The 17,888-nt window shown below is 41.2% G+C and overlaps 3 protein-coding genes across 6 annotated transcripts; 1 reads left to right on the forward strand and 2 right to left on the reverse strand.

Moving 5' to 3' along the window:
* The first annotated feature begins 170 nt into the window (after positions 1-170).
* On the forward strand, positions 171-7,139 carry fastkd1 (FAST kinase domains 1). 3 transcript variants are annotated; one of them, XM_050048249.1, is made up of 15 exons: positions 171-318; positions 759-1,258; positions 1,354-1,422; positions 1,705-1,830; positions 1,912-2,310; positions 2,412-2,522; positions 3,310-3,441; positions 3,518-4,004; positions 4,087-4,201; positions 5,518-5,646; positions 5,776-5,907; positions 5,997-6,110; positions 6,337-6,481; positions 6,580-6,694; positions 6,797-7,139. In XM_050048249.1, exons 2-15 carry the CDS (start codon positions 924-926, stop codon positions 6,890-6,892), a joined length of 2,505 nt encoding a protein of 834 aa, XP_049904206.1. In that variant the 5' UTR covers positions 171-318; positions 759-923; the 3' UTR covers positions 6,893-7,139. The 3 variants fall into 3 exon arrangements, with proteins under 3 accessions (XP_049904206.1, XP_049904208.1, XP_049904205.1); XM_050048251.1 differs by lacking the exon at positions 171-318 and adding an exon at positions 325-646; XM_050048248.1 differs by lacking the exon at positions 171-318 and adding an exon at positions 325-606.
* A 756-nt stretch (positions 7,140-7,895) lies between these two features.
* On the reverse strand, positions 7,896-11,827 carry klhl41a (kelch-like family member 41a). Its single transcript, XM_050048254.1, has 6 exons — positions 10,664-11,827; positions 9,258-9,415; positions 9,042-9,149; positions 8,764-8,949; positions 8,358-8,504; positions 7,896-8,258 (listed from the first exon to the last, which is right to left on the reverse strand). Exons 1-6 carry the CDS (start codon positions 11,747-11,749, stop codon positions 8,147-8,149), a joined length of 1,797 nt encoding a protein of 598 aa, XP_049904211.1. The 5' UTR covers positions 11,750-11,827; the 3' UTR covers positions 7,896-8,146.
* A 643-nt stretch (positions 11,828-12,470) lies between these two features.
* On the reverse strand, positions 12,471-17,225 carry bbs5 (Bardet-Biedl syndrome 5). Of its 2 annotated transcripts, none has more exons than XM_050048264.1 (12): positions 17,038-17,225; positions 16,637-16,719; positions 16,479-16,544; positions 15,784-15,833; positions 15,422-15,549; positions 15,189-15,324; positions 14,711-14,806; positions 13,935-13,997; positions 13,701-13,835; positions 13,347-13,430; positions 13,092-13,115; positions 12,471-12,996 (listed from the first exon to the last, which is right to left on the reverse strand). In XM_050048264.1, the coding sequence occupies exons 1-12, from the start codon at positions 17,097-17,099 to the stop codon at positions 12,895-12,897; spliced, it is 1,029 nt and encodes a 342-aa protein (XP_049904221.1). In that variant the 5' UTR covers positions 17,100-17,225; the 3' UTR covers positions 12,471-12,894. The 2 variants fall into 2 exon arrangements, with proteins under 2 accessions (XP_049904221.1, XP_049904222.1); XM_050048265.1 differs by having other exon boundaries at positions 16,947-17,080.
* Between the last annotated feature and the right edge of the window lie 663 nt (positions 17,226-17,888).

Here is a 17,888-nt window from a genome sequence, read left to right on the forward strand (position 1 = left end):
GGGTGTAAGAAAATCGATTAATTTAATGGCTTGGGGCTTTTCTTGTAAATTATATTCTTTAAATTAAAAGTTTCACCGCATTTTTATTAGCTTGGTGCTTTTATTTTTACGGAAAGGCACATCCATCGAATTCCGGATCCTGTCTCACTCGCCCTGGTTCCGTTTCCTTACCAAAACGGCCACTAACGGCCCCAGACTACTCTCGACCACATTTACATGAGCTGCTGCCTGCCTGTAAGGCAAAACCCAGGGTTTCAAAATCCCCAAAATCGTTACGTCACTGGCTACGGAAGTGAAACTGTGTACCACACATGCTGGGTAATTTTGACTTTGAATCAGCGGTTTTGATGACATATTCTATTTGTGCTGTATATATAATGTTTGAATCGCTATAATCTAAGTAAATCTAGCTAAGAACCCAGCTAGCAGGTGTTATCTGGCGTTGTCAGTCATTTTAGTGGATTGTTTGTCCATGCACGTGAATATCGTGTTAGCAAAGTGAACTTAGCTGCCAGTAGCTCACTTCAGTGTAGTGGTACTCTGGAGGAAAGTCACATGAAATCTCTGATTTGGGCTGTCTGTGAGATGAAACCGTCTGAACCTGAGGTTAGCATGTCACACTGAACTAACCTCACTGTCTTGTGAGGTTAGTGTTTTTATGGTACACTTAGTTTAACTTGTAACCAAACAGAATTGTGACACTGTGACACAGGTTAAAATAATGCGTTTCTTGTGTGTGTTTGTGTGTTATTCTTCAGGTCCCTGAAGGAGCACCTAAAATCCACTACCTCAGGCCTGCAGTTTTGTTGGTGTGATCTCATCTGGCTGTCTGTTGCTTTGACATTGAGGTGCTCCAGTAGGGACACTGTGTTGGCACAATGGAGACCCCAGTGCAAACTTAATCTGAGCCCAGATCTGTGGAGATGTTTCGGCTCCGGTGTGTGCATTCCTCCCTTCGGAGGTTCTTCCACGGGGGAGCAGTGACCCGAGACCAGGTTCTGGAGCAGCTGCGGGTTTGCTCTGCTGAAGACCAGGTGTTTGATGTGGTGGGCAAGAACAGGGCCAAGCTCACGGTGAACCATGTCAGCAGAGCTGTGGAGATGCTGTGGCAGTTTCAGAGAGAGAAGCCCCAAATGCTCAGGACTGTGGAGCTCATCAAGAGCCACCCACAGTTCTTGACCCTCCGGGTTTTGGCAGAGAACAAAATTGCTCTTATGGATGATTTGATGTTGGTCGACATGCTTTACACTTTCCTCAGGTACATTAAGATACAGACACAATCACTTTTAGAGTCATGTGTTTGAATTATAATATAGTAATGATAACATACTGTATGTATTGTCCATCTTTTAGGTTGAACGTGGACCCACATGACTCTCTTGTTCAGCAGTTGGTTTCAGAAGCATGGCTCAGAATAGACCGGTATGATTGCATCTCTTATTTTGAGCTGCGACTAACTTTCATTTCATTAACTTATAATCTGGCCTTTTTTTAATTAATCAAGTAATTGTGAAGTCTATAAAATGTTAAAAAAGTGGAAAATGGGCATCATAATTTCTCAAAGCCTAGTGGTGATACCCTCAATTGTCTTGTTCCGACCAGCAGTCCTTAACCCAAAAATATAAGATATACAGTGGCAGCAGTGAGTTTTTGTTGAATTGCTTCAGGACTAATGAGATGTTACATGAATGTGGATTTTTGCAGATTTCCGTTGGCTTCCCTGTCCAAGTTTTCCATCTGCCTAAGTGATCAGCACCTTCACCACAGTCCTCTAATGGGCCACATCACCAGTATTGTGGATCAGAGGTTGTCGTCCATCGATGATGCCAGGTCGGTCATGAGACAGACATAATCAAACAACAAATATATAATCAAATATTGTGTATTGACTCTGCGGTCGTGTTTTCCCAGGATCCTAACTACACTGATGATCAGCATATCATCTCTGGTGTCTCCCCGGCTTCGGGATGCGCTTATCAGCAGGGCAGATCAACTCCTGGACAACATGGATCCCTCAAATTACAACAACCCACGGAGATTGGTACAGTTCCTGCGCAACATCAAGTACAGTTACCGACCTCTGCTGGAGAAGTGCAACAAGATCATCCTGAGCAACATTCCCAGGCTGGACGCAGAAAACATCAGCATCATTTTGGGTCTGTATCAGTCCCTGCAGTTCAACAACTGTGACTTCAGGCTGGCTGTCAAACAGAGACTGACAGAGCTGATTGATTCAAGCACGGATTCCTTCTCCTTCACCAAACTGTTTGTCGCACTGGCTCCGATGGCCAGTCAGGAGATCAGAGAAGGGTGCGTATCTTTGTCATTAGAGGGATCTGTGAGTGGAATTTGAACCCTTTACCGCAGTTCTTGAGAGTAACACATCTCTAATGTGGTTTCCTCCCTCTCAGGTTGGAGAACACTGCCCTCCTGTTGGCGGACGAGCTCACTGCACATCAGGCTCTGGCTGTAGCTGAAGCTCTGGAGGAGATTAAGAGCAGGAATCTTAGCTTACTGAACAAGTGAGTTCACATCTTCACCATATAGCACCTCCATAACTTAACAAGTGCAGCCAGTATATCGACCAATGTCAGCTTATTGCAGATTTATCAGTATTGCCATGTCAGTGCAGTAATGACAACATTTTTGAGGTAAAGTTGAACATTTAATCTTGATGGTGGAAACAGGCTCATTTAGGAGCATGTCACATCATCTTACTTGGCAGATGCAGTTGCCCAGTTGTCATGAAATTGTAGATGTTGAAATTTCCACCTTAAGGATCTTTCACTCATGTTGTCTTAAAGGTCCAGTGTGCAGGATTTAGGGTCATCTGTCGGCAGAAATTATATTCAAAATATGTTTTAATTAGTTTATCACCTGAAAATGAGACTTGTCATGTTTTGTTGCATTACAGTGAGCCATTTACGGTCGGACAAAACAAACACTGACTATAGATAGAGCCATTCACATTTTTGCGTTGGCCACTGTAGCTCACCTACACACTCGGCACACGGGAGAAGTTTTCGCTGTGCACCTTCACCACTAGATGGCACTAAATCTGACACACTGGACCTTTAAAAACTGAGGTTGATAATTCACTCTTGACCTTGGAGGTGGCAGCTGACAAAGTCTCACCACAAGTGAGAAGACAAGTTTATTTTTTTTAATTGTAAAATCTCCCACTCATTTTATTCTTTATTCTTCTTATCATAATGTGTATTTTATCTGTTTTTGTAAATAGACTCCACCCGTATATAAATATCTATTAAATATTGAGTAAACTATAGTTATTACTAAATTATTTTGCAGAATTGCAGTGGTGATAAAAAGGAACCTTCATGTCTACAAGCCGGTGGAGGTGGCCAGAATCAGCCAAGCCCTTTTCCTGCTGCAGTACCAGAACCCTGAACTCTTCAATATACTAAAAAACATTTTGACCAAGTAAGTGTTTCATTAAGCGACGGCTTTTCTCTTTGATGAATATAACGTAGAGTGATGATTCTACTTTATCTTGCAGCTTTTTGCAGCGCAGCGTCTTCCCCTACGAAGTGACCATGCTGACCCGTGTTCTCTCCATGCTGCCCAACCTGCGGCTTGACGGAGGCATGCTCTCACGGGTGGAGGCGGTGGTGGCTCAGTGCAGCCTCAGTGACCTCAACACTATTTCTTTCGCCGTCGCCAAGTGGATACGTAACGATCCCTCCTACCGCTACAACACTCCTAGCAAGTACGTGCGTCTGCTGCAGAACCTGAAGCACTGCGGGCGCGAGCGGCTGCAAACGGCCGACCAGCTGGACTTGGTGCTGGAGGAGCTCAGGCACATTTCAGGAGAGTGGTTTGAGGAAATGTTGCTGGAGGAGTCGATGGCCACGCTCAAGAGGATGATGGACCAAATAAACTGGAGCAATGTGCCTGAGTTGGCGCTCTTCTTAACCAGGATAAATCACCTCTGCCCTCCGCTGATGGAACGGATCACCAGTGTGGTCATTAAAGACATTGACAAGGTGCTCTCAGAGACATCACAATATGTTGAGTCTGGAATAATTGAACAGATATTAACTGTACTTTTTCTTCCTTATTCCTCAGATTCACCACTCAGCAACATATGCCACCCTGCTACCCTTTACTGTCCTGAATTATGACCCTGTTCAAGCAGACGAGTTGTATGATGTTTGTATTCAGCGCTTCACTCCTCACATCAGTAAGTCCGTCAATTCACACATTTTAATGCCTTCGGTGGTCAAGTTTACTGTGACCTCACATCTGTCCTGTTGCCTTAAAAACAATATCTCAGGAACACCTGAAGGGAATTTCCTTACATTTGGCATAATAACTAACTGGCAGTGCGTAGCCAGACCTTACGCTGTGTCAGCGCTGGAGGAAGGTCTGGAAGCACCCATTATAATTCTTGTAGAGGTTAAAAAGCTCTGGCTTGTTTGTAATTCTCTAAACCAATCACAGTCACCTTGGGCGGTGCTAAGCCGAGGATGCAGCAGCAGTGCCCTGACTGTGGGAGCCAGAATGTATATTTATCCTCTGTTGTTTATTTGTTTGTTTAGGCTGCACATGTTCTAGTGGTCACTTTCACCTCTGGTAGTAATTGGCCCAGGGGTGGGTGTGTTTTCACATTATTTTACCTGTTCATTCACTGGCGTGGCAGCTTTTAGACAAAGAGGGTGAGGTTTTGGTGCCGATATTTTCTGTTGACCGTAATCACACACAACATAATATTTCATTTCATCTCATTTTGCTTTCTTATCTCAGTTGATTGTTAAATAAGTTATCATAAAACGCATCTTTGGACTTCAGCATGGATTTTATTCAATGAGTCACAGCTTACTCAGGCTCTTAGCATCTTTTTTCATGGAGAAGGAAGAATGCCAGCTGGAATAGACAGCTAATGGCAGACTTGTACCCGCAGTCTACGTCTGATAAGTCAAACTGGCACAAATGTCCACGTAGATTCAAAGATTAACTGATCAGATGTTGGTGATCAAAGGTCACCAAACACACACATCAAACACGTTTTTGGCCATAATTCATGAATTCCTGTGCTAATTACGACAACATTTTACACAAATGTCTAAAAGAATAAAATGATGATGTGATGGTATCTTTTACCCAAAAGCTCAAAGGTCAGCTTCACTGTGAAATCATAATAAAACACACCTCTGGCCACTCCCTGATATCATCATTCAGGAACAGAAGGAGTTAGTTATTTGGTCAGATGCTGAATTGGTGACACTAATCTTGGGTGCCCACCTTGAAACTGTGCTGATTGTATAGATCCTCTGTGCTGCCGGGAATATGTGTGTGTGAAACATTCATGTCTTAGAATGTAAGGCTTCTTTGCAGCAACATCCATATTTGAAGCATTTTTGGCTACATATGAGTCTGGACAGATATGGATGTGAACTGCAACTTGACTGGCTGGTGGAAGCTTAGAACCTCAAGATGGTTACTAATTTTTTTCTTATTATAAGTTTACACTAACACCTTTCTCTCTTGTGTTTGCAGGCTCCTTTGACCCACATCTGCTGGTTCTCCTGGCGTACACTTTGGCTGTGGCCGACTGTTTTCCTGAGGAGCTAGCCAGAGAAATCTTCAGTATAGATTTTCTGGGAAAGCTGGATGCCCAACTGGAAAGTATGCCCCCACTTTACTTGCAAATGTGATTAAAGTATAATTGATAATTTGAATCAGTAGTAAAATATTCCCTTTAAAATGTGAAGACTTTACCCTTCAATAGAACTAATGTAACTGTCGTCCTCACAGCTCTACCTGATACCCTCAACATGCGGACCAGATTGCGCCTCATGGAGCTCAACCGTGCCGTGTGTCTCGAGTGTCCCGAGTTCCAGGTGCCGTGGTTTCATGAGCGCTACTGCCAGCAGTTGCAAAAGAAAGGTACAAAATAAATATGCACGGATAAACAATTTTTCGGTTTAGATGGGAAAATGGAATTCAAGTAAATCTGTGTGTCAAAATGTTTTCAGGGAACAGCTCTTTGAGTCCTGTGCAGCAGCAAATCCACAAAATGCTGAGTGAAGTTCTCGGGGGCATTAACTGTGTTCGAGGAGAAGTTGTCACTCCATATTTTTACACCATAGGTGAGTAATATTTGGGGAATTTTCTTTTCTATTCTGATAAAGTCTGCACCTGAAGAAAAAGAAACGTACACGATGGGAACCCCTGTACTTTCAATGTATCTATTCAATTTATATGAATGCATTTCGTGTAATAACTCTTAAATCCAAGGAACACGAGTTTATTTAAACTAAAACAAAATAAATTAATAGGATAGAAGTGTAATTTGACCATACTTTGCCTTTTCAGACTTTGAATGCATACTGGACAAACACCTGCAGCCGTTGCCGTACAGCGAGCCCAGCACGCTGCAGATCTCAGACAGAGGAAAGGTTCACTGGGGGGCGGGCTCAGTGGAAAACATCAGGAATGAGTTGCCACCTGGAGCTCAGCGGTAACAATATATCAGACATGGATATTAAAGATGAATAATTACAGTGGACCAATCAGAAATTAAATGTTTCTGACATTCTGTTTCTACTCGTCACTCAGGGTTGCTGTGGACTTCCTTGATTCAAGGTCCTTCTGCAAGAACTCTCACCACATGAAAGGTGAAGCCCTGATGAAGAAAAGACACCTGGAAATTCTAGGATACCGTGTGGTGCAGGTGAGATGACATCATTGAAGATTGCATTGTACATCTCTTCCACTGATTTGGTTTAAAAGTCAGCAACACTCAGACAGACAGTGAATCACTTGTGTTTTACAGATCCCTCACTTTGAATGGAACTCTATGGAGCTTTCAACACCGGACGCCTGGAAGGAATATCTGAAGAAGAACATATTTAGAGAGCTTTCTTCTTGAAGGCCTTATTTATTGAACAGTGAAGTAATGTTACACTCAGTGCTCTGACACAGCTGTGAGATAAGTCTGAGTATTTCAGGCTGAACGACTGAACAGAGTTAAGAAAACAGTTTAACATACATCAAGTGCTCTTTATTTTTAGTCATTGAGCGTTAAGTTGACATGAATCTGCCTCATTCATGTTAAGAGAGACTATATATTATGGCTTTTTGTATTAAAATGAGTATTTTAAATAAAATACAAAGCTTTGTTATCTTTTTTTTAATTGTGTATCAAACATGAATGGGATATTCTGAATTGCAGAGTGAAGGTTCACATTTCTGGCTATCATGTATAACACGCTGCCTTGAAGGTGAGACATACGAAAGATCTTAAAATCAAGGCCTTGACATTTAATAACTGAACCGTTTAGTCAATTAAATATGTTCTGGCTGGTGATTTTTCTCATAGAGCAGTATAAAAACGTGTAAAATGAAATTTGTTATGAACATGCACAGGGCCACAATATTTCTGGTCCTGAATAATGTTATTTGCCTTTTTTTAAAAAGTATCGCTTGAAAACAGAACAATGGAAAATGCCGAATAGACACAGTGAGCCTGTGGTAGATGATATTTTAAACTGAAGAGGTACAAGGTACCTGTTGCAATTGACTTAAAACAAAAATATGAATTTCTATGCAAACCCCAGGCAGCTGGGGCTCACAGGTAAAGTGGGTCATCCACTAATCAGAAGACTGGTGGTTCGACCCCTGGCTCCTCCAGTCTGCATGTCGAAATATCCTTGGGCAAGATACTGAACCCCAAATTGCCCCTGATGGCTGTTCCATTGGTGTGTGAGTGCGAATGAATGGCTGCTGAGTGGCAGGTGGCACCATGTATGGTAGTCTTAGTCATTAGTGTGTGAATGGGTGAATGTGACATGTAGTGTAAAATGCGCTGTAAAGTGGTCGGAAGACTAGAAAAGCACTATTCAAGTGCAGTCCATTTATAAGTAATAATATTTGTATTTAATGGGTGGAAGTGGCAAATTCTCAACAAGAGATTTGCCTAGAACATCAAAATCAACAAAGTCTAGTTGAAACAACAGAAATAAGCCAAATAAAACCATAATACATTTTATTAAAACACACAGAACAGGCAAAGGTTTCTGATATGTTAAAATGCTACATGACAACAAGGAGCCACTACATTAGAGCATGTACATAATATTCTTGCCTACAGCAGTAAAGTCAAAGTCCCTCTCATGTCCTTGGACTACAGTTTGGGCATTCTGGCTACATTCAGGCGCATGGACACACAGGATGCTCCAGCTGCGTAACGCATCTCTCTGATCATGCCACTCCATTGTTTCTTGTCATCTTCATACCTGGTGAGAAAATTAGAACATGTCACTGTAATGCACTGTAAGAAGACAGAAGGTACACAAGATGACACTGTCCTAAAATGCAACACAATAAACACATACTGCCAAATGTCGATGATTTCAGTGGGAGCACATTCTTTGTTCTCGTTCTCCACTATGGCGAAGCCTCCTACAGCGTACAGCTGCCCTCCACAGCTCACCAGGTTGAGTGAGCTCCTCTCCTGGGGGAAATCTGTGAAGGGTGCCCACCTGAAACAAGGTGCACAATTTATGACTCACTAAATCTCATTCGTGCTTTTTCTGGATGCTTTCTCATCTTAAAATGAAGCAATCTGAGGATGAGAGAACACTCTTTGGTTTAACTGCTCACAACAAAGATTGGGACCACTGATTATAAGTGGAAATAGACACGTTTTTTGCTTTCACTTTTCGTTATGCAGTAAATTTTGATATGTCATGCTTAACACTTTGACGCTCCTGTACAAATCGTAATAACAAAAGCACGTACTTGTTGGTTCCAAAGTCGTAAGCTTCACATGAACCTGTGAGGCCGTCCTCATTGACTCCCCCAGCGACGATAATCATCCCTTTGTGGATAACTGCCCCAAACATGGATCTGGGTGTCTTCATGGAAGCCACCTCCTTCCACTCTGACTTCTTGTGGTTGTATGCAAACATCTTATTGGTTGCTTTACTTTACCAGTAAGACAGAATGAATCCAGAGAAGGGTTAATGTCATGTGAAAATTATAGTTCGACTTAAAATGTTTTGGCATTGCAGTCTTACTTGTCATCTGTTTTTCCTCCGATACAGTACACCAGGCCGTTCTCAGACACCACACAGTGGCCGTGGATACTCACAGGCAAATTTTTTACTTGAGACCATTTCATTTTTCTAGAAAAGGGCAGATAAACAGTATTAAAACAGTAAATAGACACCAGTGGTTTCAACAGAGAATCTACTGAGTGAATGCATCCAAAATTGCTGGCATACTGAACTTACTCAGTGTCATAGCACATCACAGTGTCATGAGAATCGTTGGACTGTAAATCTTTTCCTGCGACAGCAAACAGTAGGTTGTCAAATTCCCCCATGGCAAACAAGCACCTGGGGGAGGGCATGGGTGGCAGAGCGGTCCATTCAGAAGAGAGACTGTCCAACTGAAAGACACATTGTAAGACATTTTGAAGAAACAAACTGAGGGAAATACATTTGGTGTGTTCAGTGGTGCCCCCAAGGAAGGGCCATGGCCCCCTAATACAATTGTTGGCCCCCCGCTAAAAATAATTGTAGGCTGACATTACTGTCTTAAAGAGGCTGTGGCACACCCTTTTTAAAAGATGGTGCAAAAGTAATGGTGTCTTGTGAAACTAGATGGCCTGAGGCATCCATTGGTACCAACCATATTATGCCAACCACTACCTTGCTGGGAAGGGGGCTAAATAACGGTCCAAATTTAGGCAAAATTTTGGCGAGGGAACAACTGGCATGGCCATTTTCAAAGCTGTCCTTTGAATTCTCACCTCAAGATATCTGAATGAAAACTGGTTCTTAGGGTGGCTACGAGTCTCCCCTAAACTTGACAAGGCTTGTTCCTGTTAAATGTCTTACTCCTTACAATTAATGCACTTCAAGATAAAGCTGCATATTTGTCTTCTTAAGGAAAAGGGCAACCAGCCTATTGTGGAACAATAAATCACATAACACATTAAAACTGGATTTTTCAACCCGGTCTCACTCCAAAGTTGTCAAAATCAAGCGCTTGGGCAGTGACTTGGGGCGTCAGACACTGACAAAAAAGGCGTCCTTTAACGTCGGCATGATATGCAGCCGGTCGCCATTATAGTTTAACGGTGCTCGGCAGTGTCGGGGAAACATGGCGGGACAAGAACGAAAGTTAAGGTGGCGAAAGTCCGAGTAGGGTGTGTAGGAGGGGTGTTGGGTGAATCCGACAAACACCGGCCTTCAACTGGGAGAGCGGAGTTTGTGTCCCCTAAGATTCTAAAGTCAAACCCTGTCCTTTTTCCTACTGACGTAGTATTTATTTTGAAAGAGGACAATGCGTGTAATGGGCAGAACTTGACATAGCAACCCAGAATGCCAACATCCAACACACCCAGGGTACCTCTTACATCGTATCTGGACGTGGAAAGTCCATGACCAAATGTCAATATGTGACGAGGTCAGAGTGAGAATGTGTTGAGATTTTGTGGGGAAAAATGACTGAACTGGTTTTAGTCTGTGCACATCAGGTAATTTGTAATATTAATTGTAAAACAAGAAACCAAATTATGTCAGTATGCAATTCTTCATCTCTAGCATACATCAACAGCATAATAGAAGCATGATTTCTAGGGGCACCCTTGGATGTGTTCAGTACATCTACAATGTAAATGACATTTCTATACCTGGTAGAAGTAACACTGCAGTGGGTTTTCTTTGTCCTCTTCGTCTACAAACAATCCTCCCAACACATACAGGTTGTTCTTCTTTGATACCAGACTGACGTGGTTGCGGGGGATCTGCTCCGTCATCGCAGCAAGCGAACATTCGTTCTCCTTGGTGTCATAGGCCACGGCAGCAGTGTCACTGATCATCAGAACCACGTCTCTGGTATACATGCCAAATCTGCGGTTATCGCTCAGATAGCCTGGCAACTTTCCCTCCTCTCCTTCCTCGTCATCTTCTCCCTTCTTCTTTTCAGGCAACTTACCTGCAAAAGCTTCCTTTATAACTTTGATTTTTTTGACAAGCTCAGGATTGCTCTTAATGAGGTCATCCTTCTCCACCTTCTCCTTGAAATACTTCTCCGGGAGTAAACGGAAGCGAATGCACTCAAAGGCCTCCTCTAAGGATTTCACACGCTTCTCTTTGTCTTTCCTGATCCACCTCATGAGGGTCTCAAACACTACCTCCTCTTTTTCTACATTCAACCTATCTGCTCCGATAATGGCAAAGAGTTCGGGTGGGGCAAGCTCTAAGAAGTCCTCTTCCTTCGATAAGATCTCAAACCGATCTGCAATGTGATCTCTAGCCGCCATTGCCAGTCTGGCGCAGTTCAGCATCAGTCCCAGCCTGTAGATGGCAAGGCAGTTTTGCTTTGACAGCTTCTTTTGGAGATAATTCACACAAACTGTGAACACTGAGGGGATCTGGAAGCGGTTGGCGGCAGTCAAAATGTCCTGCACGTTGTTGTCGTTGATGTCAATCTCTGCTGAGTACATGTAATTTACAATCGACTCCATAATATTGGGATCCAGGTTCTCCAGAACAACCTCCATTTGTTCCGTTTCCTTGCCGTCTGTGGAGAAGTACAGCTCCCGGAAATAAGGACTGCAAGCTGCCAGGATGAGCCGATGGCAGGGGATGCTTCGGTCTCCGACCTTTAGGATACAATCGATGAGCTTATTTTCATTGAGGAGCTCTTTGAGTCCATCCTGAAGCAAGGTGCTCTGAAATAGACGGAGATCTTCCTTCATGCTTTGGGGATCCATTCTGCTAGGACAGGAAGTGGATGGAAGGGATCACGACAGACTGTCCAGGCTGGTGAGGAAAAAGAACTATAGGCGGCCAGGTCTGAAGCCACTTCAATATAACCGTGCCCCCTCTAAATATAGCCATCCACCCCATCCATGAAGAATTCAGGTTGGCCAAAGCAGAGAGCTCACACAGCTGTCACCGAGTAAAAACAACTGTGAAACCCTGTCACCCTAGTGATAAGTAACAACATTGTTGTATGGTCACACAGAAATAACCTCTGCTCTTTTCATTTTGCTTCATATCTTATGGGGCTAAATATATTGTTTTACACTCAACATGACGGCAGAACGATCTGATCCAGCACCTTGTGTTCACATATTAGACATTTACCACAATCCTGTTTATTCTAGAGACATCTACATGTAGAGTGAGTCACAAGTCACTGATAGTAATGATCACTTCACTACAGTGTGATTCAGTATTTGTTGGTGACACATCCACAGGGGAGTTACCTAACAATGCGACAGGGGGTCAGTGAACAGCTGCTGCCATGGGGGGGACAGTTTGTCCTCTTCTAGAATTTTTAAAATACTTCACCACCTTCTGCAGTTATCATTAAGCCTGAGATCATTGTGTTCTTTCCACATACAAGTTAATCTTGTGTTAGATACAGTACAAACGTACTGCATTCCTGTTCCTGAAATGTTAAAAAATGTACTCTCCATTATCTGTTTAAATACATTTATTTACTTAAAACAGTACAAACTGCATTATAATCCACAGTCTAGTCATTACAAGAAAGGTTTTATACAAATATCCTCACAATAAATACGTCCTGAACTTTTCATAAAAAAGTATCTATCTATAAACTGTACAACCTTTGACCTGACCTATAAATAAATACCCATCCATCCATTATCTACAACCGCTTATCCTATTTAGGGTCCCAGGGGGGCTGGTGCCTATCCCAGCTGACTGTACGGGGCTAGAAGTACAGGGTAGAGGGGCGTCTTACCTGAAACGTCTGCGTGCCAATATTAAACAATCAATCTGAAGTGCTGTCCTAGCCTTTCTTTTTTGACTACCTACACTAAGGATCCAGCACCCCGTCTTTTTAGTCTAATTTTGAGTTGTGTCTTGTTTATTATTTCACATTATTTCAGCCCATGACTTCCCACAGTCCTTGAAGTGTGAAGCCATCCTTCAGCTTCTCAACGGCGAGGCCCAGCTCCTCAGAGAAAACTGCTTCACGGTCTTGTTGCTTTGGAACAACAAATAAAAAGAATTAAAACACAACATATTGTGCAACATATTTGACAGTTATAGCTGCTGATATAATCAAATATGAGACCTTACCTTATTTCCATCAGCAAAGTAAGCCTGTGGACAAGCAACACACACAAAAGTTGAGACATTTGATTAAAAAAAAAAGGTGACATGTCTGTACTAACAGGTTATTGTTGTCTGATGAACACCGCTCCCTACAAACATGAGCACTAGGCAACATCAATTCATGTTTGTTCAGTACACTGGTGGGCATTAGCTGGCAGCTATTCTGAGAGTCTGAAAAGTAAACCATTGATTCCCAGAGGAGTGATGAGTGAAACTCACAGTGAAAGCATCGGTCTGCTCGTCAGGCTCAATTTCAACATCATCAGGAGGCTGCTCTACTGTCAGCTCCTCCAGTGGCTGGGGCTGAAATCAATGTTGGGACAAACAGCGCTATGACAACAAGATCGGCTGAACTGGTAAAAAAAGGCCAGCTACAATGGAGTACTCAAAACAACTACAGGACTGTAGATACAAAAATTTAGCTGTGAGAATGACACAGTAATTCAAAAATATTTAAAAGATATATTGTAAAGTTTGTTTGCAGCTTTAACAGTTCACTTTTTCTGACATGCGTCAAGGTTATACAGTTGATGTATATAGGGACATTGATTCTATCTTTATGCACACGCCTACCTTTTCTTCCATTTCATAGTCCACTCCGAAGATGGGGTTGGCGGAGTACACCTTATGCAGTGAGTTGATTTCCTTAAGTGCATCTTGAAGCTTATCCACAGGGTCAATCTTAAACCCGAGCACATAGCCACCGCTCTAAAAACAAAAGTATAATTGTTTATCACACGCACTCATATTAAAAGTATTAAATCATTACACTGGGATCAGTTCAGACAGCAGAAGAAAAACCTTTACCTGGCGTGAACTCTCTATCACCAAAGCCAAGCCGAACTTTGAGTCTCTAATTCTGATGGACCACTTCAAGGGGGAGAAACATAAAAAAATAAAATAAAATACACAATCTCAAACGGAAAGAGACACAATACATGATTTTACAACAGAAACAAGATCATTAGTAACACCTCACATGCAAGGCTATAGTAGTGTCTGTTTAGGACTCAAATGTAACCATCTCAATTTTAAAAACACCACCTGTTATAACAAGAAGAGCTGCAGTGCTGCAGAGATGAGTCACTAAACAAATGCCTCATTATACCAACCTAAAGATGGCTCATACTGTAATTGGGTCTCTTTTATTGTTCTTATTGATGTACTGTATTGAAAGTCCATTCTGCACTTTAACAACCAAACAGTGTTCACCTCTTACGGAGGAGTTCCTGAGAACATAATAGATATTGTGTATGTTTGTTATGACATTATGTAAAACAGGTCTGGTACATAACAATTTTGAGGACAAGCCCAAGTTATAAATACTACATTACAGTATCTGGTCATGTTATTATTGCCATTGAAATTTTGTATAATTTGTGAGGACAAGTTTCAAAACATTTTGCGCCATGAATTAGGCAACCAAAAAAAAAGAGAAAGGGAAAATCCGGTTTATTAGAACCAATCAAAAATGCAAATATATTTGCAATACACAACAGTACACTCATTTTGCCCATTTAATTGATAAGTCAGGTGGAAAGTGGGGACTAGTTAGATAATGTTATTTAATGTATTGTACTTACAATCTGAAGGTAAGGAATGCTGACATTGAAGCTCTCATTCATATTGGCATGCCACACAATTCGAACATTGGTGATAAAGAAAGTTCCAAGGTTGCCCTAAAAGACAGAAAAGGAACTTAGTTACTCATATTGCAACAAACTAATCACATCAAATATAAAGAGTGACCTTCCAGTGTTAGATGTAGACTTTTAGCAATGTATTTAAAGGAGTAAAACCACTTGTTAGATTGTTAATAACACTTCATAGAACTGTACTGCTCATTAAAAACTTGAGCATAATGATAACAGAATGTACACACATCTTAATACATTTGGGCAATTCAATAAAATGCAACTCCTCTTGTTAAGCTATGTAGAGCTAGTTTAGTGTTAGTCTGAATAGTGTTAGGGAAACTCTAAGTAGGTTTGTACATCAAGTAAAATAAAAATGCAAAATCAAGAAAAATCATGTCAACAGACACTTTCAAAGTATCCCTACCTGATCACTAGACAAATTCCAAACTCCATTAATTTTATCATACACTTGCTCCCTGGGCAGGAGTCTCAGCTGCTTATTTTGAATGAGAGCGGCTCGCAATTTCAGGTCCCTGTACATTTTAGATGTCTCATAGGCCCTGTGACAAAACGAAACATTTACAACATAATTAGTAGGACATACAGTTTATGTAGAATGCAGGCAAAGAATTTAACACTCCCTCAGAATTGTTTTACCTGTGGACTGCAATGACGGAGGTAAAGAGCCGTGGACTTCCTGGAACCACATTTGTGAAAATAAACTCAAATCTTGTGTTGTTGGACTTCGTCAAGATGTAGAGTGCTTCAGTTTGGCCTCTTAATTTCTGGGAAAATAGCAATTAGTAAATAAATCTGTAAGTTTGTCTGCCTTTAACACATTTATTCAGTTCTTCATTTATTATGAACTTCAATAGCATGTATGTTGAAACAATGCTGCGGTGATTGGCGTTGTCCTTATATGGATTAAACTAAAACAGTCTTTCCACTTTAAAACTTGTGAATAAAAATACTCAACATATTTGACACAAAAATAATTAATAGAACAAAAGTTTACTTACTGAGTTAGCTGTCCTTGTTGTGATGTTGATGATGGAGTTGTAACCCACAGCTGAAATAAATAATAGATTTGCATTTAGGATGGCTAGAATTTTTCTAATGGTTCCACACTTGACTTCATCCAGTGATCATGACTCTGTAGTTTGTTGGCATTTACTGAAATGCAAACACTCAAAGTAGGGAACCTCAAGACACAAACCACACTCAGAACTCTGATATAATGTCTTTTAATGGTGTCTTGTGTTTCTCTGAATGCTTTTCGTTATTGTCTTAAAGCACTCAATAACACTTGTACTGCTCATTCATTGAAACACTTTAAAATAAAATTGATTGAACATACAGCATATATGATGACATCTAGATATCAGCTTCATGTCATCAAGTGGTAGACGTCTGTTTTCTATTGGATTATTCTGAAATTGGTGGCAATGGTCATTCACAGGAGCTTTAGATTTACTTGAGGTTTAAGCACAAAAGAAAACTAAATGAAGTGAAGGTTGCACAGTAAAGTCATTACGCCCACAATAAAAACTGTTAAAATCAACTTAAGTTATTCCCATAATACCATTTAATAAGATCATTAAATGCCTTGCATCACCAAGAGAGGGCAGAAATATTCAGCTGATGCGCTGCTGGTGGAGACCAACACTGTTACAGTAAAATAAATGATTGCATTTAACCATGAGGATGTACTCACACAAATTGACTCTTGGCAGGGCCAAAGAATGCCAGATGATTCTCAGGTTTGTGACCAACAATCGTCCTGCAGAAACAGTGGACATCATTATCACATACTAGGTGAAAAAAACACACAAGGTTGCCCAGATAGCTTTAACATCCAAGACAGCAAAGTACCTCGATCTCCGTTGTTTCCTTTTGTGTCTTCTATGGAGTCCAGACAGTCTATTAGTGCTTCTCCTGGACGAGTTTTCATCTGCCTGTGTAGATGATGGATTGTCAGATTGATCAGTGATCGACTAGGCTAATTTAGCTACGTGTATCATAGCTGGATACCGTAATGCTAGTATTAAGATAACGCTAACCTACGACAAGACTAATGTGGCATGGAGCTATCGTAAACCGTTTTTTAAATCACGACAGAACACAATTATCAGGTACACCTTGCAGTCTTTTATTAGCAACTAGCAAATTTATCTGACGTTACCTCAGGTTAGCCAATTAGCTCAACCGAGCTAACTAGCTAGCTAGTTAGTACGATGGTGAAATAATCCCCAAGTATTTAGATAGTAACTCACTGTGCTGTTATGTCGAATCTAACGTCTCTGTCCTCCCAGAGAGCATCTAAAACAGACGCCATGACTGTAAGCAATAACTCCCTTGGCTTAGTTTAATAACATTAACAAGCTAACCGTTGCTTTACCAGCTAATGCTAACGTCGGTAAACTGGCTAATCTGAACGAGACTGGAGCGTCATAATCACCGTGGCAACAGACGGCAAGCTACGAGGACAATATTGTCGACCTATTCCCAACTCACAACTCACAAATTGTCGCATTATGTTTATACATTTATGACTCCTTTACATTTAAAACAATGTTTCCTCTATAATGAACATGTAGTGTTTAGTTTATACAATTTACTCTACTGTCGTGGTAAGAACACATCATAAATACGTGCTCTAAAATCTTTGAAATTGAGTCCAGACAGTAACATTACAACATTGTTGTAGAAGAACAAGCTTGTAAAACGCTAAATGTATCAATTACATATATTTATGTAATGTTTTTGTTCAGTAGTCTTGTCAATAAGCCGTTTTACTGCAGACTTTTTGACTTGTCACTGTAAGGAAAAGCACAGGTGTTACTGATACTAACAATGGCTGTGTTGTGTTCAAGTGTCTCAATAAACCGAGGCAGAGTGAAAGTGAACCAGCGTGCATTAAAGCAACTAAATGGACTTCTGACCTCATTTATTTTAATTTTTAGAGGCCTGCATTATTTATACTGTGACATGTCAAAATGTCTGCTGTAAAAAGGCCAGCCAATTATTTAGGTTTCAGAGCCCCATGGCTGTTAAAAAACAGGGGGACAAGAAGTTAACAAAGTAGATAGGTAATAGAAAATGGCTGTTGCCTCAAATGTTAGTG

Source organism: Epinephelus moara, chromosome 7, assembly GCF_006386435.1.
Source record: "Epinephelus moara isolate mb chromosome 7, YSFRI_EMoa_1.0, whole genome shotgun sequence".
Classification (NCBI taxonomy): Eukaryota; Metazoa; Chordata; class Actinopteri; order Perciformes; family Serranidae; genus Epinephelus; species Epinephelus moara.